Source organism: Diceros bicornis, chromosome 13 (genome assembly GCF_020826845.1).
Source record: "Diceros bicornis minor isolate mBicDic1 chromosome 13, mDicBic1.mat.cur, whole genome shotgun sequence".
In the NCBI taxonomy this organism is placed as follows: Eukaryota; Metazoa; Chordata; class Mammalia; order Perissodactyla; family Rhinocerotidae; genus Diceros; species Diceros bicornis.
The window spans coordinates 18573899-18599920 of record NC_080752.1 but is presented as its reverse complement, the minus strand read 5'-3'; the positions used below and the strand labels follow the sequence as shown (position 1 = coordinate 18599920).

The 26022-nt window shown below is 36.9% G+C and overlaps 1 protein-coding gene across 5 annotated transcripts in view; it reads right to left on the bottom strand.

Annotated features, from left to right (window-relative positions):
• The window catches only part of PRKAA2 (protein kinase AMP-activated catalytic subunit alpha 2), an 80368-nt gene that overhangs the window by 24451 nt on the left and 29895 nt on the right, over positions 1-26022 (bottom strand). For 3 of the 5 annotated variants that reach the window (XM_058552521.1, XM_058552518.1, XM_058552520.1), the window contains exon 2: positions 17396-17537. The exons of 1 other annotated variant lie outside the window; for it this stretch is intronic. In XM_058552521.1, coding sequence (XP_058408504.1) covers positions 17396-17537 — 142 coding nt within the window. Of the gene's footprint in view, positions 1-17395; positions 17538-26022 lie in introns of those variants that run through there. One more of the 5 variants, XM_058552522.1, reaches the window with a different exon arrangement.

The window sequence follows — 26022 nt, the reverse complement described above, 5'->3', positions numbered from 1 at the left end:
AAATACACGCAACAGAATAATAGTAGGGGACCTCAACACCCCACTTACATAAATGGATAGATCATCCTGACAGAAAGTCAACAAGGAAATAGTGGATTAAATGAAACATTAGATCAGATGGACTTAATACATATATGTAGAACATTCCATCCAAAAACAGCAGAATACACATTCTTCTCAAGTGCACATGGAACATTCTCAAAGATAGACCATATGTTGGGAAATAAGGCAAGGCTGAATACATTTAAGAAGACTGAAATCATATCAAGCATCTTCTCTGACCACAAACCTATGAAACTAGAAATCAACTACAAGAAAATAGCTGCAAAAGTGACAAATATGTGGATATTAAACCACATGCTACTGAACAACCATTGGATCAATGAAGAAATCAAAGGAGAAAACAAACACTACCTGCAGACAAATGAAATGAAAATACAACATACCAACTCTTAAGAGATGCAGCAAAAGTGGTTCTAAGAGCAAAATTCATGGCAATACAGGCCCACCTCAACAAACAAGAAAAATCTCAAAAAAGTAATCTTAAACTACACCTAACAGAAATAGAAAAAGAAGAATAAACAAAACCCAAAGTCAGCATAAGAAGGGAAATAATAAAAATTAGAGCAGAAATAAAAGAAATATAAAGCAAAAAACAAAACAAAACAAAACAGTAGAAAGGATCAGTGAGATAAGAGCTAGTTCTTTGAGAAGATAAACAATATTGACAAACCCTTAGCCAGATTCACTAAGAAAAAAAGAGAGAAGGCTCAAATAAATAAAATTAGAAATTAAAGAGGAGAAATTACAACAGATACCACAGAAATACAAAGGATTATAAGAGAATACTATGAAGAACTATATGCCAACAAATTGGACAATCTAGAAGAAATGGATAAATTCTTAGACTCATACAACCTCCCACAACTGAATCAAGAAGAAATAAAGAATCTGAAAGGACCAATCACAAGTAAAGAGATTGAAGCAGTAATCAAAAACCTCTGAAAAAATAAAAGTCCAGGACCAGATGGCTACTCTGGAGAATTCTACCAAACATTCAAAGAAGGTTTAATACCTATCCTTCTCAAACTATTCCAAAAAACTGAAGAAGACGGAACACTTCTTAACTCATTCTAGGAAGCCAACATCACCCTGATCCCAAAGCCAGACAAGGACAACAGAAAGAAGGAAAATTACAGGCCAATATCGCTGATTAACGTAGATGCAAAAATCCTCTACAAAATATTGGCAAACGAAATACAGCAATACATTAAAAGGATCATATACGATGATCAACTGGTATTTATACCAGGGATGCAGGGATGGTTCAACATCCACAAATCAATCAATGTGATACACCACATTAATAAAGTGAGGATTATAAACCACATGATCATCTCAATAGGTGCAGAGAAAGCATTTGACAAGAACCAACATCTATTTATGATAAAAACCCTCTGTAAAATGGGTATAGAGGGAAAATACCTCAACGTAATAAAGGCCATATACGACAAAGCCTCAGCCAACATCATATTCAACAGTGAAAAACTGAAAGCCATCCCTCTGAGAACAGGAACAAGACAACGGTGCCCACTCTGACCCCTCCTATTCAACATAGTACTGGAGGTTTTGGCCAGAGCAATTAGACGAGAAAAAGAAATAAAGGGTATCCAAATTGGCAAGGAAGAAGTGAAACTCTCACTGTTTGCAGACGACAGATTCCCTATATAGAAAACCCTAAAGAAAACACCATAAAACTATCAGAAATAATCAACAACTGCAGCAAAGTTGCAGGGTACAAAATCAACTTACAAAAATCAGTTGCATTTTTTTTTTTTTGTGAGGAAGATTAGCCCTGAACTAACATCCATTGCCAATCCTCCTCTTTTTGCTGAGGAAGATGGGCCTTGGGCTAACATCTGTGCACATCTTCCTCTACTTTATATGGGACATTGCCACAGCATGGCTTGACAAGCGGTGCATTGGTGCACACGCGGCATCCAAACCCGCGAACACCAGGCCACCAAAGTGGAGGGCACACACTTAACTGCTATGCCACTGAGCCGGCCCATCAGTTGCATTTCTATACTCTAATAACGAACTAACCAAAAGAGAAGCCAAGAATACAATCCCATTTACAATCACAACAAAAAGAATAAAATATCTAGGAATAAATTTAACCAAGGAAGTGAAAGACCTATACAACGAAAACTATAAGACATTATTGAAAGAAATCAATGATGATATAAAGAAATGGAAAGATATTCCATGCAGATGGATTGGAAGAATAAAGATAATTAAAATGTCCATATTACCTAAAGCAATCTACAGATTCAATGCAATCCCAATCAGAATCCCAATGATATTCTTCACAGAAATAGAACAAAGAATCCTAAAATTCATACGGGGCAACAAAAGGCCCTGAACAACTAAAGTAATCCTGAAAAAAGGAACAAAGGCATCACAGTCCTTGACTTCAAAATATACTACAAAGTTATAGTAATCAAAACAGCATGGTACTGGTACAAAAACAGACACACAGGTCAATGAAACAAAACTGAAAGCCCAGAAATAAAACCACACATCTACAGACAGCCAATCTTTGACAAAGGAGCCAAGAATATACAACACAGAAAGGAAAGTTTCTTCAATAAATGGTGTTGGTAAAACTGGAGAGCCACATGCAAAAGAATGAAATAGATCATTATCTTTCACCATACACAAAAATTAACTCAAAATGAATTAAAGACTTGAAGGTAAGACGTGAAACCATAAAACTCCTAGCAGAAAATACAGGCAGTACACACTTTGACATCGGTCTTAGAAGCATCTTTTCGCATACCATATCTACTCAGGCAAGGGAAACAAAAGAAAAAATAAACAAATGGGACTACTTCAGACTAAAGAGCTTCTGCAAGGCAAAGGAAACCAGGAACAAAATGAAAAGACAACCCACCAACTGGGAGAAAATATGTGCAAATCATATATCTGACAAGGGGTTAATTTCCAAAATATATAAAAAATTTATATAATTCACCAACAAAACAAACAACCTGATCAAAAAATGGGCAGAGGGGGGCCAGCCCAGTAGCATAGTGGTTAAGTTCGCGCACTCCGCTTCAGCAGCCCAGGGTTCACAGCTTCGGATCCCAGGCACAGACCTACACACGGCTTGTCAAGCCATGCTGTGGCAGGCATCCCACATATAATGTAGAGAAAGATGGGCACAGATGTTAGCCCAGGGCCAATCTTCCTCACCAAAAACAGGATTGGCAACAGATGTTAGCTCAAGGCTAATCTCCTCACAAAAAAAAAAAAAAAATGGGCAGAGGATATGAACAGACATTTTTCCAAAGAAGATATACAGACAGCCAACAGGCATATGAAAAGATGATCAATATCACTAATCATTAGGGAAATGCAAATCAAAATTACAATGAGATATCACCTTACACCCAGTAGAATGGCTATAATCACCAGGACAAAAAATAAAAAATGTTGGAGAGGATGTGGAGAAAAGGGAACCCTCATACACTGCTGGTGGGAATGCAAACTGGTGTAGCCACTACGGAAAACAGTACGGAGATTTCTCAAAAAATTTAAAATAGAAATACCATATGACCCAGCTATCCCACTACTGGGTATTTATACAAAGAACTTGAAATCAACAATTCAAAGAGATTTATGCACCCCTATGTTCACTGCAGCATTATTCACAATAGCCAAGATGTGGAAGAACCCAAGTGCCCATCAATCGCTAAATGGATAAAGATGTGGTATATATATATATAAAAGAATACTACTCAGCATAAAAAAAGACAAAATCGTTCCATTTGCAACAACATGGATGGACCTTGAGGGTATGTTCTCAAGCAAAATAAGCCAGACAGAGAAACACAAACACTGCATGATTTCACTCATATGTGGATGATAAACAAACACATGGATAAAGAGAACAGATTAGTGGTTACCAGAGGGGAAGGGGGTGACAGATAAAAATTAGACTATTGGTGGTGAGCATGGTGCAGTCTACACAGAAACTGATAAATGTTCATCTGTAATTACATAATGTTATAAACCATTATGACCTCAATAAAATAACTGAATAAAATGAAAAAATAAATCTTAGCTTTACTTGTCAAAATAAAATTTTTCCTAAAAACAGTACAACTTCCCCCCATACAAAGTTTTGAAAACAACTGAAATAAAATATTAATGTTTTAACTGAAAGTTGCATTTAACACATATAAATGAACAGTTGTTCTACATTTTAAAACAGGTTTGCTTTGTTTATAAAGGATTATCTATAATCTGACTGATCATTAGCAATATCTAATTTATGCTGAGTTACTATTTAGGGCCACTAGTATAGCTGTGTAGTTTTGGCTTGGCTTAAAGGCACCTAGTGGAAGACACAGGAGCTGAAAGGAGGCCCATATGCCACCCTTTGGGCAGTATACCTGGACACAGGATGTGTCAGAAGCAGGGGAACCTTTTGGTAATTAGTCCACCCAGATGGGGCACCTTTTATTAATGTGGACAAATGCAAGTATGTGTTAGATGGTGATTCTGGTTACTATTCTCCATTAAAGAGGAGAGAAAAAATGGCCAGGAAGTTGGTGATGTAATGACATACTATACATTTTAAGCAAGGACACATCATGTATAAACTATACACTTGAAAAAAGTAAAATATTAAAGCTATAGTATTGAAAATGATTAGAGATTTTCAGAAGAAATGTTTCTAACAGCAATCTTTAGTTTTTGGGACGAAAAATGACAAGGTATTCCACTTTTTTTTTTTTAATAATTTTATTTATGTATTTTTTCCCCCAAAGCCCCAGTAGATAGTTGTATGTCATAGCTGCACATCCTTCTAGTTGCTGTATGTGGGACACGGCCTCAGCATGGCCGGAGAAGCGGTGCGTCAGTGCACGCCCGGGATCCGAACCCAGGCCACCAGCAGCGGAGCGCGCGCACTTAACCGCTAAGCCATGGGGCCGGCCCAAGGTATTCCACTTTATATAAAATAAACTAATATAACTGAAGAATAAGGTTGAGACTACTTCAAATGAACTGTGGAAAGGGAATTTTACCTGAGAACTCTAAAAGAAATCGTTCTGTAAAAGCAATCTTAAAGGCCCCAAACTCCAATTGAATAAAAGGAATAGTGGAGAGCAGGAGTGCCTACTGTGTCCCCTCCCTGAAGGCTGATCTGATTTATTCACAGAATTCTCAACCACTTTTCTGCTCTGTACATCTTTGGGGCCTGAGAGAAAAGAAGTGACAAAATTCTAATAAATTTAGCTGTTGATTCCTCCAAGTCTTCAATAGACACTGTTGGATTGAACTATCTCATGAGACCCCTAACTCCACAGCAGCCACTGTCCACGCCAAAGGCCAATCCCAAGCAATGAAAAACCACAGGTAACATTACTGAGCTCTTACTACGGGCCAGGCACCAAGCTAGTAAATGGTGGCACAATATTTATTGAGTACCTACTTGTACTGCATTTGGTGAGATCAATAGCTCCTCCCTCCACTTGTGGAGCCTACAGTCTATCCAGGAAGACAGACGTTAAACAAGTATTCTTTTCAGAACACAAATCTGTTCCTCAGCAGCCTCGTAATTAAAAATCTTCAGGGGTTTCCCATTGCTCTTAGGTCTTAAATAAATCAGGCCCCTGACTGTCTCTGTTGTTTTGTCTCACCTTTGATTCCCACCACTACCGTACACTATTTCCTTTATTTACTAGTCAGGCTGCACTTCCTCCTGGCACAGCTCCTTTGTATAAGTGGTTTCTGCTAACCCGAATCCTATACCATGACCAGTACACCTTTCAACTGGTTACTAGTCATCCTGTGGATCTCAGATTAAAGGTCACTTCCTAACCCAGGTCAGGTCGTTTGTGCTCTCACAAAAGCATTTCCCTTAGCTCAGGTGGTAATTATACACTTATTATTATTATGATCATTTGATTAATGAGTATGCACCTAGCAAAGCATCTATAATAAAGCAGGTATTTAAATAAACATGAATTAGCATTTTTAAATAATGTGAGCAGCTTGGAGCCAAAACCATAATAATATGAGACTGAAAATTACAGCAAAATTACAACAAACTTCAACCAATACAATTTCAATTAACGAGAATGAAGTGTGGAAAAAGAGAAAACATCATTTTTAGAAGGAAGAAGTCCTAAGAAAACCGTTTCATTATTAGGGATTTAGTGAAAAAGGCAAATTCCAGGATTATGTTCTAAGCCTGGCCAAAGTAAGCCAAATCTTTTGTGCCCTCTAAAATAATAATCACGGGTCTGGCCTGGCAGCATGGTGGTGAAGTTTGCGTGCTCAGCTTTGGCAGCGCGGGGTTTATACATTCAGATCCCAGGTGTGGATCTACACACCACTCATCAAGCCATGCTGTGGTGGTGTTCCACATACAAAAAATAGAGGAAGACTGGCATAGATGTTAGCTCAGGGACAATCTTCGTCAAGCAAAAAGAGGAAGATTGGCAAGAGATGTTAGCTCAGGGCCAATCTTCCTCACCAAAAAAAAAAATTATCATCACATTGAAGCATTATATGAAATTCAATCATGAATCACTCATACATGTCATCATTATTTTCTTAATACAACAGAAAAATAAACTAACATGCTTTAGAAATGTTTTCAGAAACAGTATTTCTTTTTTTTTTTTTTTTTTTTTTTTTGCAAGGAGATCAGCCCTGTGCTAACATCTGCCAATCCTCCTCTTTTTTTGCCGAGGAAGACGGCCCTGGGCTAACATCCGTGCCCATCCTCCTCCACTTTATATGGGACGCCGCCACAGCATGGCTTGCCAAAGCAGTGTGCCGGTGCGCGCCCGGGATCCGAACCAGCGAACCCCGGGCCACCGCAGCGGAGTGCACGCACCCAACCGCTTGCGCCACCGGGCCGGCCCCAGAAACAGTATTTCTAATTAAGCAAAATAATTTCAAGTATTCAGAAACACCCAAAGCATTCTCCAGTCAGTCAAGCTACATGTATTTTTAGGCAATATCCATTTAAATAGCATATAAAACTCAGGAAAAAAGAAATCTTTCTAAAGTTAGGCAAAAATCAACACTCATGAGTATACTTTTCTGATGGCTGTATCTATAGAGTTTTAAAATATTATTTATGTAGCTATGTATACAGAATAGTATTTTTCTTTAGTTAAAATTCAGTTATAATATAAAGAAATGTAATAATCATTATCCTTGGTTCACGGCATTTGTCTTTATTGGTCCATAATGGCTTGCTTTTGTTTAGCTAATTACTATTTTTAATAACATAATAAGCACCTATAAACCCATCACCCAAACAAAAAAACCAGGACTTTGATAATACTTCCATCTAACCATAGAGTGCAGTAGCCCTCCCCATCCCATTGCCTCTCCTCTCCCAAGGGAGCCACCACCCTGAATCCCCTGTTCACCCTTCTCTTGCTTCTCTCTTTTATACAGTTTTCTTTATATATGTACAGTAGTCCCCCTTTGTCCACAGGGATACGTTCTAAGACCCCAAGTGGATCCCTGAAACTGCCAATAGTACTGAACCCTATATATACTATGTTTTTTCCTATATATACATCCTATGATAAAGTTTAATTTATAAATTAGGCACAGTAGGAGATTAACAACAACTAATAATAAAATAGAACAATCATAATATACATTGTAATAAAAGTTATGTGAATGTGGTCTCTGTCTCTCTCTCTCAAAATATCTTATCGTACTGTACTCACCCTTCTTCTTGTGATGATGTGAGATGACACAATGCCTACGTGATGAGACGAAGTGAGGTGAATGATGTAGGCATTGTGACATAGCATTATTTTCGGACCGTGGTTGACCACGGGTAACTGAAACCGCAGAAAGTGAAACCATGGATAAGGAGGACTACTGTACACATGTATGCGTAGCTCCCTCTATTCATATATAGAAATATATATTATTCATATTCATATATGTATTCTTATTTTAATTGTTCTTAGCTTTAGAAAAAAGGGTATTATGCTATATGTAATATTTTGGGACTTGTTTTATTGAGATTCAGCCACACCGTTGTGCTTGCTATAGTTACTTGATTTGATCACTGTATAATATTCCATTGTTTTTATTCATCTACTCTCTTGTTAATGGAGAGACTATTTATTCATTCAATCTACCACTAAAGGGTACTTGTTTCTACAATTTTGCTATTATAAACAGTGCTGCTATGACCATTCTCGTACATGGTAAGATTTTCTCTTTGATATATACCTATGAGTGAAACTGCTAAGTCATAGTTTATGTGAATGTCCAACTTACGAGATAATGTCAACTGTTTTCCAAAGAGATTTTGGCAATGCTAAAATCTTTAGAAAGCTTATGGATTTATATATTCTCCAACACTTGCAAAACACCATACACACTTCTTATGAAATGCTTACTTGTGTCTTTTGCCCATTTTTATTAGATTAATCATGTTTTTCTTATTTATGTGCAGACATACAGAATAAATCAATATTTTCCATAACATCCTAGCATATAAGATCATTAATATGTCTTGGTAATTAACTTTATAAAAGTATATATTTTCAACCATCAACTCACACTGAATTTGGCTTTCATTTTCTCTGTAAATAGATCTCTATGTATCTCTAAAGGATAATAACTAAAAAATGTATCTGTATATACTTATGCAATATTGTTATGATGTATAAATTTAAAAAATCATGAATGGCATCCAATCAGAAGGTTTCCTGATTAGTTTATAATACATTTCTGGTTTTTGTTGTTATATTTTTATTGAATTAGAATCCAAATACAATCCATATACTGCAATTGGTTGATATGTCTCTCGCGTTTCTTTAAATTTATAGGTTGTTCCTCCATTTCTGTTTTTTTTTTCTTGCATTCTTTTGTTAAAGAAACCAAATGGTTTGTCCTATAGAGGATTCCATAGTCTCATTTTGCTGACCCATTCTTTATAGCAGCATAATGCACAATTTCTAGGCCCCTCTTAGATCTAGACTTGATCAGATTTGTTTGATTTTTGTTTTCTTTTCGAAGACTACATGGTGTTGTGCACCTTCAGCCAAAGGCATATAATGTCTCTCTTTTTTTGAGATATTAGCAGCAATTGCTGATCAGAGCATACATTTATTAATTCACAATGAAATTTTACATGTTGACCAATTTGCATAGTGTAGTAATGAACCACGGTCTAAAGGAAATCTTGACTCAAACCTCCTCCCTCAAAAACCCCACTGTCTCTGAAGTGCAGCCCATCAGATTATACTACCCAATACTTTTTCTTGTTATAGACATCAACCAATCTCCTTGCCAACTCCCTCTTATTCTGACTTAATGTCTTTTTGCCCACTGCTACTGTGGTCATCATTTTGGGTGTAAATAATATCCCTACAGACGATCTGTCTAATACGTGGCCTCTAAGTTCCTTGACCTCCTCATTTCTAATTATCTTTTCCTCAACCACACACAGCCACTCATACCATGGTCACACACTATCTAAGACCGACTCCTCCAATTATGCACGGGATTCCTTCCCCCACCTACTAAAGGACTTGGTTTCTACTATTAGCTCTTCTTTCTCCTGTATCAATCTCTCACTCTTGACTGAATCATTCCCTCTGGCATATAAATATTCCATATCTCCCAGCTTAAAATACAAACCCTGTTTAGACCCCATCTTCCCCCTCTAGTTACCACTCCTATTTCTTTCCTCTCCTTTTAACAAAATTCCTGAATTATCTATTACGACTATCTCCCCTTCTGCATCTCATATTCTCTCCTAAGCCCCTCATAACAAGTTTTTGCCCTAACCATTCCAATAAATTGGTTGTTTTCCAAGACACTGGCAACTTCTACTTTGCCAAATCTAAGGTTAATTCTCAATCTCATCTTACTCAATATTCAGAGTGTTCAGGAACAGTTAATAATTTCTCTTTCTTCAAATACGTTCTTCACTTGGCTTGAAGATACCAGATTCTCCTGGTAATCTCATTAACTGTTCATTTTCATTCTCCTTTGCTGGTTCCCCCTCATCTCCCAGACATCTTAACATCATAGTGCCCTAAAGATCAATCCTTGGATTTCTTTTTTTACCTATACTCATATGGGTGATCTCATCCAGTCTTAGGACTTTAAATATCTTAAATACCATCTATATACTGATGACTTCCAAATTTGTCTCTAGTTTACACCTCTCTCCCTATTTCCAGACTCACATTCAATAGCCTATTTATATCTCTCCTTGGATGTCTAATAAGCATTTCAGCTTCATAAAACCAAAATCAAATTCTTGATACCACACCCCACCTCAAACCTCTCCTACAATCTTCTCCCCACTTCAGTTAACTGCAACTCCATCCTTTTATTTATTTGCCCAAGCCAGATACCTCAGAGTTATCATTGAGTTATCCTCTCACAACCTACATCTAAATCTGTCAGCAAATGTTGTTGTCTCTACCTTGAAAGTATATACAGAATATGCTTACTTCTCAATACCCTCCACACTATGCTCTATTCCAAGACACCATCTCTTTCAGTCACATTATTGGAACTGACTCCGAACTGGTTTCCCTGCTTCAACATAAGTCAAGTCATATCATACCACTGACTAAAACTTTCCAAGGGCTTCCCATCTTACTCAGAGTAAAAGCCAAAGTCCTCACAATGGCCTCTACTACCCTACACACTCAGGCTCCCCTTTATGTCTCTGACCTCATCTCTTCCTCCAATTCCTCCTAGATCACTCTGCTCCCTAGATCCCTTGCCTGTAGGAATTTCCACCTCAAAGCCTTGTATTTGCTGTTCCCTCCATTTGTTATTTTCCTCCTCCAGATATCTGCATAGTATATTCCCTTACCTCTTTACTGTCTAAAATACATTTTACTAATATAGGGTTTATTGTCTATCTCCTCACTGCCCCTGACTAAACACACACACATACCACAAATATAAGCTCCATATTAGCAGAGATTTTGCTGTCATCTTTTTGTTTGCTGATGTACATCCCCAGGGCCTAAATGGTGCCATTTGCTGAATGAATGTCAACAAGCTAACTTTCTGGTCTTATTTCCCTATACACACTCTGTGCATCAGCAAAAACAGACTCTGTGTTCCCGACACACCATGTTCTTTAGACTTTAATTCTTTTGCTGTTGTTTATCCTCGTAGAACCATCAGGATCCACCTCTTTATACACGCTACAAGTAATTATCGAATACCTACTATTGTACTAGGTACTGGAGAAATAAAGGTAATATTTGACATCTCCATTTAGATGTCTAATGGGATTCTCAACTTAACATGGCCAAAACAGAATCCTTAACGTTCACCCATACCCCAACATGGGTCTCAGAAAATGGCATCATCATCATCACCTAGTTGGCCAACCCACAACCCAAAGTCCCAGTTACTCAAGCAAAAAAAAAAAAAAAAATGGATTCCTCACTCCCTTTCTTTTCCTCAATAATTCATTAGATCTACTTCCAAAATATACATTGAATCTGTCGATTTCTCTCCACCTAGACCAGTGTTATTGAATAGAACTTTCTGCAATGATAGAAATGTTTTACATCTTCTCAGTCCAATATGATAGCCACTAGCCACGTGTAGCTAAAAGCACTTGAAATGTGGCTAGTGCGACCAAAAAACTAAAGTTTTAATTTAAATTTATGCCACATGTGACTACTGGCTACTGTATTGGACAGCACAAATCTAGACTATCACTTTGGTTAAAGTCACCATAATCTCTCGGCTGGACTACAGCAACAGCTTCCTAACTGGTCTCTCTGTGTTCACCTCTGCCTCCATACCCATTCTACACTATGGTCATATCATATCATTCCTCCAACTCTCCAGAAGCTTCCAATTTAGAACAAAATCCAAACCCCTTACCAAGACCCTCAAGACCCTACAATATCTGGTCCACGTCTACTCTCTGACCTCATGAATCACCACCTCTCTTCCCCTCACTGACTCCACTCTCGACATTATAGCAATTTCTTTCCTACAACTGGAAGTTTGTTTCACTCCTTTGAGGCTGCAGTTCCCCTTGTTTTGAGAACACTCTGTCCCCAGATCTTCAGATGGCTAGACCTTCATCATCCTTTAGGTCTTAGCTCAGACCTTACCTCTTTAGTGAAGCTTTCCCCACAACCTAATCTAAGTTAGCACTTCCTCCTTCCTAGTCACATACTACAACAGCACCATGTTTCATTCTCCACATAGCACTTATCACAGACTAAAATAATCTTAATTTATTTTTTACTTACTATCTAGAGCTGCTAGATACTGCTAGAACATGAACTCCACGAATAGCAGAGACCTTGTCTGTCTTTCATCATTGTATCCCCAATGCCTAGAACAGTACCCATCAGATAGTGGCTACTCAATAAAAATTTGTTGAATAAATAGAAGGAAAAAAAAGTTCCTGCTCCTAAAGAATTAAGCCTTATGGGAGATACTAATAAGGAAATGAGCAATTACAACATAATGTCAAGGGCTCTGGAAAAGCTGAATGCTGGGTGCTGTGGGAACAGAGAGGGTGAAACCTAACCCAGTGTTAAGGGGTAAAGTAGGTTTTCTAGAGAACTGTATTTAAAAGCTGAGATCTAAATGACAAATTGGAATTGGAAGCCTAGAGGAAGGCAGATATAGATCAAGTTTTCCAAGCACAGGCAACAGTTGAAGTACAGCAAGAAAAAGAAGACAGTGACCTGACAAAAAGAGCAGAAAGAAATGGACAAATTCATGGGACACTTAGGAAAAAGAGTTGCAGAACTGAATAATAAATTATATGTGAGGGGGAGAGAAAAGGAATTAAAGATGAAGCCCAAGTTTTAGGCTTAGGAAATTGTGTGAATGGTATTTTCATTCACCAAAAAAAAAAAAAAAAAAAAGAAAAGAAAAGAAAAAGAACAGAGAGAGGAGTAAGTTTGGAAGAGAAAGAAAAGTTCAACTTAGTTTCAGATCACTCTGTGACTTCAGCATGGAAACATCCAATAACTAGTTCAGTAAATGTGTTCAGAATTCAGGAGAAATATCTGGCCCAAAAATACAGATTTGGAAATCTTTAGCACAGAGATGACAAACGACACCATGGTAGTAGATGAGGTCAGCCAAAGAGAGTTCACTAAGAAGATTACACTAGCTCAGAATGCTGAAATACATCAATATTTAATGGCCAGGCAGATAAAGAGGGGCCCATAAAAGAAAGTCGTAAGAAGGGGCAAGAATGGAAAAAGAAAATCAGAAGACTGGTGTCAGAGACGACTAGGAACTACAACATTTCAAGGTGGTGGTGGTGAACAATGTTAAAAAGCTGTCCATAGGCTGAATAAGATAAAGTCTAAAAAAAGTAGACAGACAGGGCCGGCCCAATGGCGTAGCGGTTAAGTTCATGTACTCTGCTTCAGCGGCCCGGGGTTCGCGGGTTCAGATCCTGGGCACAGATCTACATACCGCTCATCAAGCCATGCTGTGGTCCCACATATAGAGTAGAGGAAGACTGGCACAGATGTTAGCTCAGGGACAATCTTCCTCAAGCAAAAAGAGGGAAAGTGGCAACAGATGTTAGCTCAGGGCTAATCTTCTTCACCAAAAAATAAATAAATAAATCAGACAGGTAAAACCATCTCTACCAAATCAGAAAGTATTGCTCTTTTGATCAGTTAAAATTAAGTTTCCCTAAGAACTATGAGGGAAAGATAAAGAAGGACAAAAATCAATTCAACAAATTCTAGTTCATGGGAAAGTTTGGAGATTCCTTTCAGTCCTGTTTACTTCTTTTAATTTTCTCCCAGTGGGTTTTTTCAATTTGAGTCAATAGAGAACTCATGCAATAAACAGCCTTCATCTTGGTATTTAGTTTTCAAACTTTCCTACTAATTCTAGAGGCCCATTCTGTAACAAGGAAACTATTCTTGGCAGCTAATCCACAACTGCACAAAACAAACAAAACCACTAAAAGGATCAGGTCTCTCTCCCTGTTTAAATCACTAACACTATCAGAGGCTATGTCAATAAGCTTGTTCTGTAGCAAGAATATATGAGTGCTATTTTTTAAAAATTCGATTCACAATTAAACAGGCAATGTGGTTGAATGGATTAAGCTTAAGGCTGGAAGCCAGAAGCTTTAAACATTAAATTCACCTCTGCCCATTACTTTCTGACCAACTCTAAGAACATTCTATAACTCCTTCACAAAACAAAATAGCAAATAATTAAGTAATTCTAAACCAGAATGAGATAATTAGTCAAACTAAAATTAAACATTTATAAATAGTTATATAAGCAGAGGCAAGAAAACACTGGTAGATATGACATCAAAAATTAGCTTTTAAATCCCCATGGCAATAGCAATTGCTTACTGAGAAAATCTGATTCGCGTTTATAAAAACAGAACAGGAACTAGGACTCATACCCCAAATGTGCAAAATTTCCTTGGGGTCTTTCAGGGTTGCCATTCTAAGGAACATGGCAAATACAGAGAGATCTTGCCCTTCTCCGCTCTCACTTTGGCATGTGATACTTTTAATCTGGCTCCCCAGCTTTCTCCTCCTATAGCAAGCGGCCATTCAGTAAGAAAGAACAGAGAGATTTTGCCTAGAAGTCACTCAGAGCAGTCACTACAAACACGGAGTTGAAATCAGATATGAACTGTTTCAGTTAGCTGAAAACCATGTGGAATCCTAAAAGAGGACTGGAATCAGCTTGTAGGTTGCCAATTCCTGCTTTGGGCCAATGCTCACCAAATACTAGGCATTATACCAGTGGAAACACATTTAATCCTCAAATAACACCATGAGGTATCCCCATATTAAAGTTAAGGAGGCAAAGAATAGGAGAGGTGAGTCACCAAGCTCATAGGTGGTATTTTAATTCTTATTATAATCTTAAAAACCCTGTAAATACATATTCTGGATCATCTACAATGATCATATGATGATAACCTTATAATCAAGTACTGCCTTGCAATTTCAGGGGCCTCGTTTCTTGTTTATGTTTATGATCTAGTGAATTTTAAGTGAAGATCATATGACACTGACGCTTACTGTAACATAAAGTTTTCATGGTAGTAGTATGAGAACAGAGTCATCTCAGGTCACCCAATGGCACGTCAAACCCAAAAAATGTCCTTTCTGAACAGCCAGCGGTATAGTCATGCTGTTGGTAAGATGCACTGAATGGGCCCCATTTAGGGGCCCATTTGCTAGCGAACATACAAATTTGCAATAGTTCACTAGCAATGAATGTAGCTAGTGATAGTAAAGACTGAATGCATGTTCCAAATCCCAGAAATAATTGGATTAGCCACTCATTTAAGGATTTCAAGATGCTACTGTATTAGCTTCCTATTGCTGCCATACTTCAAACTTAGTGGCCTAAAACAACACAAATGTATTATTTTATAGTTTTATAGGTTAGAAATCAGACATATGTCTCATTAGGCTTTGCCTTCTGGAGACTCTAGGGGAAAATCCATTTCTTTGTATTTTCCAGCTTTCAGAGACCAACTCCCTTCCGGAGCTCATGGTTCCCTTCCTCTATCTTCAAAGCCAGTTGAGTCCTCACATCTTACTACTCTGACCTTGCTTCTATCCTCAAATCTCTTTCTTTGACTCTTCTGACTCCGTCTTCTACTTTTAAGGACAATTGTGATTACAGTGGGCCCACTCAGATAATTCAGGAGAATTAAGGTCAGCAGATTAGCAACTTGAAAGACGTCTATAACTTTAATTCTCCTTTGCCATGTAACGTAACATCCTCAGAGGTTCTGGGGATTAGGACATCTTGGGAGTCTATTATTCTGCCTACCACAGCTACTATGCTAGGCTTGTCATGAAGTAAACAATGTACCTCTACAGGGTTATGAAGTTGTTCCCCATTAACAATGATATCTAAAGATTGCTCAATTACAAAGTTCAGGCTAAATATAATGTCTGATTATAATGAACAAGCAAACAAAGCCTCAAAGATATTAATATTGCTTTTTTTTTACAGTACACTCATATGAACAGCTTTCTCTGCAACAATATTATTTGAATCAAAATATAAATACAATATTGGACCTCCTTCTACTAGTTCTACTATTTCACTAACAATGATTTGGTTTTTGCAAAACACCACTATTTATCACATTATACTAGGGATACTACTCTGAATTTCACTGGCTTCATTGTCTTATTTGTATTTAAATTGTGAATTTATTTTGGTTTCCTAATTGTAGCGAAGCTATAAGCATATGGAGTTTATACCTAGTTTTTTGTTTCCATATACTTAAGTATCAGTATATTAAAAATAATTAAGTCAAAATCAGGGATCCACAAATTTATTTTTCCTTTAAAAGGGAGTTTTATAACTTTCAGTTTTGAGAAAGACTGGAGTACTGGAGTAGAGATAACAGCGTGGCATTTGGAGTAAGATATGAACTCAACTACCAGCTCTGCAACTTACTAGCTATTTGACCTTGGACAAGCTGCTGATACTCTTTAGATATGCAATTTCCTTATCTATAAAATGAGTGTAATAATACTTACCTGATAGGCTTATCATGAGGATGAAGTGAAATTATATATGTAAAATGCTCAATACAGTTCCTAGCCATAATCAGGTACTCAATAAGATTAATATTTATTTTATAAAACTCTTTATGAGCTTTAAGACAAAAAAATAAAAACAATTTTCAGTGTTCAGTATATTATATTTTCTCAATAAATATTAGACTACAACTTCAAATGATTTAAATACTGTTGCACACTTATCTAAATTTTCTGAATCTAGTCTATTTTAAATTAATTATCTTTCAATTTAATTAATTGGCTTATTTATTAATCTTTTAATATTTACTTATCTTTTAAGTTTGTAACTTGACTTATCCCCCCCAAAAATCATTTGCCTTCCTAAGAGCTTTAATATCAGTAATTACACTAATAATTGAAGTTTTGCAAGTAATATCCTACAGTGGATAATCTTTAATAGTTACTTTCTACCTTTTCCAAAAAGAAAATACCCTGATATGTTAATAAAAAGTGACTAGAAAAAAAATTACAAAATGAATCTAGGAATATCAAAGTCCTAAATGACCTTCAAAGTGAACACTAGCGCTAAGACTCAACTTTCAAGACTGCACTCATCACTTGAAAACAATACCAGTTTTGAAACAATGACTTTTAATTCTAAACCAAAACTATGCAAAAAAGGATTGATAGAGGTTAAACGAATTAACACTTGCTGAATATAAATATTAAAAAATATATATTTTTATAAAAGGTTAACTAAAGATAAACAACTATTTGTAAAATCAAACGATATTTCAAGACAGTTTCTGTTTTGCATTATCAGATACAAAAATACTTACAGTTTGATAATATGAGGATGACGAAAGAGTTTTAGATTTTGAATTTCTCGTTTTATTTTTCCAACAACATCTAAACTGCGAATCTTCTGTCTATTTAAGATTTTAACTGCCACTTTATGGCCTGTCAATTGATGTTCTCCAACTAAAGAAAAGAAAAAGGAAAAAATTTGCTGTCATAGCAATGCAATCATTTATTCATGCTTCCTTTCACTGTAACCTCAAATTTCTTCACTCATTATCCCCTTTATATGATTTATTGCATTAAAACTGAAGTTATCTCTTTTCACTTCTGTCTCTTCTACTAGAGTATGCACTCCTTGAGGACAGAAACTGTATCTTAGTCTTCTCTATATCCTCAGCACCTAGGACAGAGATGTTCATTAAATACTTGTGGAAAGGATTACTGAATTCTATACTCCTACATAAAAATATAATCAAATTTGGAACATTTTGGGACAGAATAGAATTTACTATGTTTTGTTATCTCTTTATTTTTCCTCTTCTGGTTAATGCCAGTCACTGTATTATAGAAGAATAAATGATTGCCATAATAAATTAAAAACTCATAAGTAGATTCATTACTATTTCATCAGAAAATCCATACGTAGCCCCCCTCCCTTTTTTTTTGGCCTTTTCCATGAAGCCTTCCTGTTTCCCCCCTATTTGATGGGATCTCTTCTTCTTTCAAACCCTCGTAGTATGTTTATAAAGCTCATAAGTCATTTATCATTTTTAGGCTACTATAAACATTTGTGTTTTTGACAATTCGTATGACATGAGCTATTAGCTCATACCCTCCTCGATTATGAAAGTACTCATCTGAATCTCCCAGGAAATACTTAACACAGTGTTTTGTACATATTAGATACTAAATACATGTTGCATTAAATGAAACAACACTCTTTCCCCTTTCATATAACATATTCATAGTATCTACACAACTAGTGATATCCTTAAATACTGTTCAGATGAAAAATCTCTCAGTCAGGGAACACATTTGCTGGCCCCTTCTACTGCCCTCCATGACTATTCTAAACTTGCACCACTCTCCTCACAATACCTATTCAACCCTCGGCCCATTTCAGCAGACCAATTCCCCTTTCATTTCTTTGGGAAAAGTGAAGTCATTAAAAGTGACTTCCTTTATCTTAAAGGCTTATTTATTCCACATCCATCCTTCACCTGTCTCAGATGTTTTGGCACCCCTCCTGTTCAAGGCCAGTCTCATCAACTTGTGCCCTGTTCTGAACCCATCTTTTCTACACTCTTCTTATATTTGACCTTTTTCTTTTCTAATAGCTGCTTCTCCTGAGCCTATCATTATCCCATTCTTCCCCCATATCTTCCATTTACCTTGTATCTTCCTCTAGTTTCCAACATTTGTCTTATCAAAATTTCTCAAAAATAGTAGTCTACATTGTCTTCTCTTCCTCCTTTTTCACCATCTCTAAATTCACTGCTATCTGGCTTCTGCCTCCACTCCTCTACTGAAACCAAAAGGTCACAAAAGACCCATTAATTATCAAGCCACATATCCTTTTCAGTTCTCAGACTACTATAACCTCTGTTGCACTGGACAACATTGATCACTCCTTCTCTGGTGGTACTTCTCACTCCTGGTTCTCCCACTAACTCTCAGATGGTCTCCTTTATGGCCTCCACCTGTTCTTTACAGGTTAGTATCCCCAGATTTCTAATCCAGACCCAAGGTAGACCCTTAAGTTATCCCATTCATTTCTCATAGTTTTAATTACAACCCATATGCCAATGACTCTGCCCCCTTCTTCAAATTCATATATTTCGAGGTTAGTATCCCACAAATGCCTCAAATTCAACATGTTCAAAACTGAACTCAGCATTTTCCTCTTTTTCCTCCACCAGACCTATGTCCTCTATGTCACTTGGCAGCACACAGCCTACAGGCTAGAAATCAAGGAGTCAGGTGACATTATCTCCTAAATATTTCTTGGAGTCAAGCTGCAAATCATTATCACAAATATGTTAACAACAAAGATAGACGTGACAATGACATAGTGTTTACTGTGTATTAAGCATTCTTCTAAGCGCTAACTGCCCTGTTCACTCAACCCCATAACTCTATGAAGTATTATTATCCTGCAGTGTACAGATGAGTAACCTGAGGCACAGAGAAGTTAGATAACTCGTCCAAGGCGACATGGTAAGGGTTGGCACAACATGTGATCTCAAGCTGTCTGACTTCAGTTCAGAAGCAACATGTTCAATCATAACACAATAAGGTCCCCAGTCAGAGCAATTCAAACAAGGAACGGGCTGACCTAGGAAGAACTAAAATTCTTGTCACTGGAGATGGCTTTTACCTTTATAAATTTCTTAAGCAACAAATTATCATCTCAAAAACTTTAATGAAGCTTGAAAGTTATTTTCCATGAATATCAAACAACAAACTGGGAGAAATCAAGTTCAGGCAACCTAACTTACTAACAATCCAATATACTTCCAGGACTCCAGAAAAACATGATCAATTTCAGGGACTTTATACTCTATTAAAATAACCTACATGGTTTCTTGATGCCTGGGTAGTTTATTACTCACCTGGGGGAATTTTATAATAGCCAAACACTTGCCTGGGTGGCCTAACAGGTATGTCTCTCTCCTCAAATCCCTGATAGGGATTCACTGCAATCCCCTGTCAATACAACAAGGAGGAAGAGTTCAAGTCCTCTTTTCCCATTTGATCATTAAAATTAGTGCCTACTGAGAACATATGTGGGTCTTTCCAGATCAAAGAAGGTAAGACCAAGGACTCTAACAGCCAAACAGATGGGTGCTTTGTTTTTTAATGCCATATGCTTAAACTGAAAAAAAAGGAAACCAAAAAGTGAGTGAATTCACTCAGAAAATAATATAAAGTATTAATCAGTCAACAAATTCAATAAAGTTGCAGGATACAAAATCATTATACAAAAATCAGTTGAGTTTCTATACACTAATAACAAACTATCAGAAAGAGAAATTAAGAAAACAATCTCATTTACAACTGCATCAAAAAGAATAAAATATTTAGGAATACAATTAACCAAGGAGGTGGAAGATCTATACATTGAAAACTAAAAGACATTGATGAAAGAAATTGAAGACACAAATAAATGGAAAGATACTCCATGCTCGTGGATTGGAAGAATTAATATTGTTAAAATGTCCATACTTCCCAAAACAACCTACAGATTCAATGCAATCCCTATCAAAACTCCAATGGCAGTTTTCACAGAAATAGAACAAACAATCCTAAAATTTATACGGAACCACAAAAGACCCTGAATAATCAAAGCAATGCTGAGAAAGAAGGACAAAGCTGGAGGCATCACACTTCCTGATTTCAAACTATATTCAAAGCTATAGTAATCCAAACTGTATGGCACTGGCATAAAAACAGACACAGATCAATGGCATAGAATAGAGAGTCCAGAAATAAATCCATGCATATATGGTCAATTGATTTATGATAAAGGAGCCTAGAATATACCATGGGGAAGTCTCTTCAATAAATGGTGCTGGGAAAACTGGACAGTCAAAACAAATACAAAAGAATAAAACTAGACCTGTATCTCAGATGTTACACAAAAATCAACTCAAAACGGATTAAAGACTTAAATTTAAGACCTGAAACCATAAAACTTCTAGAAGAAAATATAGGGAGTAAGCTTCTTGACATTGGTCTTGGCAACGATTTTTTGCATTTGACAAAAAAAGCAAAAATAAACAAGTGGGACTACATCAAACTAAAAAACTTCTGCACAGTAAAGAAAACCATCAATAAAATGAAAACGCAACATATAGAATGGGAGATGGGGCCAGCCTGGTGAGGTAGTGGTTAAGTTCGTGCACTCAGCTTCGGCGGCCCAGGGTTCACCAGTTTGGATCCTGGGCTTGGACCTACGCACCACTCATCAAGCCATGCTGAGGCAGCGTCCCACATAGAGCAACTAGAAGGATGTACAACTATGGCATACAACTATCTACTGGGGCTTTGGGAAGAAAAAAGGAGGAAGATTGGCAACAGATGTTAGCTCAGGGCCAACCTTCCTCCAAAAAAAAAGAGAAAATAATGTCCAAAAAAAAAGAATGGGAGAAAATATTTGAAAATCGTATATCTGATAAAGGGGTTAATATCTAAAATATGTAAAGAACTCACACAACTCAACAGCAAAAAACAATCTGATTAAAAATTGAACAGAGGAACTGAATAAATTTTTTTCCAAAGAAGATATACAAACGGCCAACAAGTACATGAAAAGGTGCTCAACATCACTAATCAACAAGGAAATGCAAACTGAAACCACAATGAGTTATCACCTCACACCTGTTACAATTTCTGTCATCAAAAAGACAAGAGATAACAAGTGTTGGTGAGGATGTGGAGAAAAGGGAACCCTTGGGTACTGTTGGTGGGAATGTAAATTGGTACAGCCACTATGGAAAACAGTATGGAGGTTCCTCAAAAATTAAAAATAGAATTACCATATGATCCAGCAATCCCACTTCTAGGTGCTGGATATCTAAAGGAAATGAACACAGGATATGGAAGAAATATCTGCATTCCCATGTTCACTGCAGCATTATTCATAACAGCCAAGATATGGAAACTATCTAAGTATCTATCAACAATTGAATGATTAAAGAAGATGGGGGGGGTGTATATATATAATATATACAATGGGATATTATTCGGCCATGAGAAAGAAAGAAATCCTGTTTGCAATAACATGGATGGACCCTGAAGGCATTATGCTAAGTGAAATAAGCCAGATAGAGAAGAGAAATACTGCATGGTATCACTTATACGTAGAATCTAAAAAAAAAAAAAAAGGTAACTCATAGAAACAGAGAGTAGAAAAGTGGTAGCCAGAGGCTGGTGGGTGGGGGAAATAGGGAAAAGTTGGTTAAAAGATGAATAAGATCTGAGGATTTAATGTCAAACATGGTGACTATAGTTGATAACACTGTATTGTATAGTTGAAATTTCCTGAGAGACCTTAAATGTTATCACAAAAAAACTAAATATATATATATTTATGGCGATGGATGTGTTAATTAACTAGATGGAAGGAATCCTTTCACAATGTATATGTATATCAAATCATCATGATGTACACTTTAAGTATCTTACAGTTTTGTCAATTATACCTCAATAAAGCTGAAAAGATTTCAAACGAAATAAAATTTTTAAATATTACTTTGTCTGTGATATCTGAGGAAATAACTGACTCATTTATCTTTATATCTGAAGACATTTTTCCCCATGAAACAATGGAAAAGAAATGGCATTATCCCTTGAAAGAGGTAAGGCACACTGATAAGCTAATTGGGTATCTGAGGTCAAAAGAGTCAAATGCATTAAGAATGCCCCCTCGGGGGCCGGCCTGGTGGCACTGCCATTAAGTGCGCGCAAGTGCACACGCTCCACTGCCGCAGCCCTGGGTCTGCAGGTTCGGATCCCGGGCGTGCACTGACGCACCGCTTGTTAAGCCATGCTGTGGCGGCATCCCACATAAAGTAGAGGAAGATGGGCACAGATGTTAGTCCAGGGCCAGTCTTCCTCAAGAAAAAAGGGGAGGATTGGCATCGGATGTTAGCTCAGGGCTAGTCCTCCTCACACAAAAAAAAAAAAGTGAAGAAAAAAAAAAAGGAATGCCCCCTCTTTCTGCTGATCTATGCTAGCCTCTATTGCCTAATAATTTGTCTAGTAAATTAATACTTAGTTATAATTAAATCCAAATAGTTGTCTCATAATCACATTCCACCTGAAAGCTGAATGAATATTCCTAAAAATCTTGTAATAAAAACAGATGTAAGGGGCTAGCCCGGTGGCGTAGCACTTAAGTTCGCATGCTCCGCTTCAGCAGCCTGGGGTTTGAATCCCGGTCGTGGACCTATGCACCGCTCATCAAGCCATGCTGTGGCAGGTGTCCCATATACAAAATAGAGGAAGATGGGCACGGATGTTAGCTCAGGACTAACCTTCCTCAGCAAAAAGGAGGATTGGCAACGGATGTTAGCTCAGAGCCAATCTTCCTCACACACAAAAAAATTAAAAAAATAAACAGATGTAAGACCAAGAATTTCTTCTGTGTGTATTAACAGCCATAAACTTTTCTAGGGAAGTAACTGAAAGGCTTGGACTCATCAAAGTTTATTCCCATTCACTTATTCAATCAAACATATTTACTGAGTACCTTCTAGATGCCAGGACTGTGTTGGTTAAAGATACATGAAAAGAGAAGTTTTAGTAGGGGAAAAAATATTAGCTATAAAGAAGCTCAAATAAATTCTGTATCATATTAAATCTGTCTGAAGATTATTAGCGATACCTTATTTGTAAAGGAAAAACACAGAGGAGAAAGAACATTAAAAATAAACACCAAGAAAGGACAAATTTGCCATAATTTATCATGTATATAAGTAAATATCCAGATCAATACCAATTTTGACAGGAGCAACAGGACATTCATCCATGGAATAACCATTTAACAAATGCCTACCATGGTAAGCACTGTACTAGTCACTTGGGATGTAAGCAGTAAACAAAGTAGTCCTGCCACACTGCTAGCTGTCCCCGAATATCTATTCCGCCCTTCCTTCCCAGACAGAAGACTCAGATTACACCTGAGCACATGCAGTAAGACTGCATCCTAGCATCTCTTGTAACTAGGTGTGGCCACGTGACTATGTCTGGCCAAGGACACGCGAGCAGAAATGTCCCTAGCAGCTTCTTCTTCTTCCCTTCCTTCATCCTGAAGCCTGGAATTCCAAAGGCACCATCTTATACTTTGAGGACAGGGTTAGACAGGTAGGAGCAACAAGAGAGAGAGAAGCCCATGCTTTTGACACCATCAGGCGTGACAACAGTCTGAACCACCTGCTCAGACTGTTATAAGAGAACAGAACACTATCTTCTTTAAGCCATGCTTATTTTGAAGATTCCTGTCATTCAAGACTGAATCTAAATAATACACTATTCAGAATACTTTAAAACTCAAACCGTTTGAAATTACTTCAAATTTCCAATTTTGCTGAACTGCCATCCATGAAATAATGGAAATAAATGATAATTTATAGCCTATACAATTTCTTGGATTAAAGAGTTCTACAAACTTAACACCCATTAGTGGTCCATTTTGTTTTTCCCAAATTATAGTCAAATTACACAAAATACTCTCTACAGCTACGGAATTATATGGGGAAGAAATCCATACTTAGCCAATCCACGCCTTTTAGAATTTTACATTTGATAAGATGAAGAGCTGTCATACAGAAGAATGAAACTGATTTATATTGCTCTAGAACAGAACTGGGAATAACTGATTTCAACTAACAGAGTCACCTGCTCTATGAAACCTCTCCTCATCTCCTTTTTCATCACTCCAGCCTAGACTGAAAATTTTTAATGTAACTTTTTAATGTAACTACTGGACCCTGAGTATACGTTTTTCACAGGATGTGTAACACTAACATTTACTTGATTCCCACTTCATCTCTCAATACTAGATGGGAGGGGGTTGGAGGTCAGGTACCTTGTAGTCTTTGTCTATTGCCAGGCACACAGCTCCTGACAATAAATAGTAAACCAGGAAAATGGGAGGTTAACCAGAGAGGTTAAGAATTTGCCCACAGTCATTCAGCTATGAAGTAGTAGAGCTGGATTTAAACCCAGCAGCATGCACCATCCAATAGTCAAACAAAGGAAGCTCAGTCATTTGTCAGGATCAACATAAGATAAATTCCTGCATTAAGTAACAAGTTGGACTAGATCAAGCCTAATTCCCCCTCCAACTCTAAGATTTTTCTAATTATTCCTCCAAAGATCATTCCACACAGAAGGATATAAGTCTTTTAAGCCATTCTAGCCTCTTGATGATTTTAGTTGCCATTTTCTGGATGCTTTCCAGTTGTGACACATTTTTCTTGATATACAAGATGCAGAACTTCATACAGCTGTATTATATAGTTGTAAATACATAGTGGTTTTGCACAAAGACTAAAATTTTCAATATCACTCCCAATGAAGTCTAGCATTTTTTACCACAAGCACAGACTCTATAATTTTATGAAGTATAATTTGGAACACTTCTCTTCTTACACATTATTCCATATTAATGCATACAAAATACTTTCTCATTCATGTTAATATCACATAATTTAGATTATCATATCTAATAAAACAAAGAAAAGGAACAATTAAAAAATATTGATTACTTTAGGCCTGAATTATAATCTATTTATCTTCCAGGTTCAAACGAAGCAAAGAGTTGTCAAAATGTCCTTCTGCAGTAAAGGTTATAGAAATACTGTATAATAATTTGAACTACGTCATGGAAAGAAAGCTTCAGTCCACAAAAAGAACCTATTTAATTTTCTATGCTCCACAAGACCAGCAGCTGCACGCAGCATTTCCCACGCCTATGCGAAGTCCCTGACCCATGTATAAAATTTGTTTGCAAGCTACTTTTTTGGGACTTGCAAAGTTTTTATCTCATTGAAATCATGACATTCATAGTGCTATGTTCCCAGGAAATCACTAAAATCAAGTCTACTACCATCTTACCAAAAATAGCTGGAAGAAGTTTCTTAAACATTTCAGGGTATAT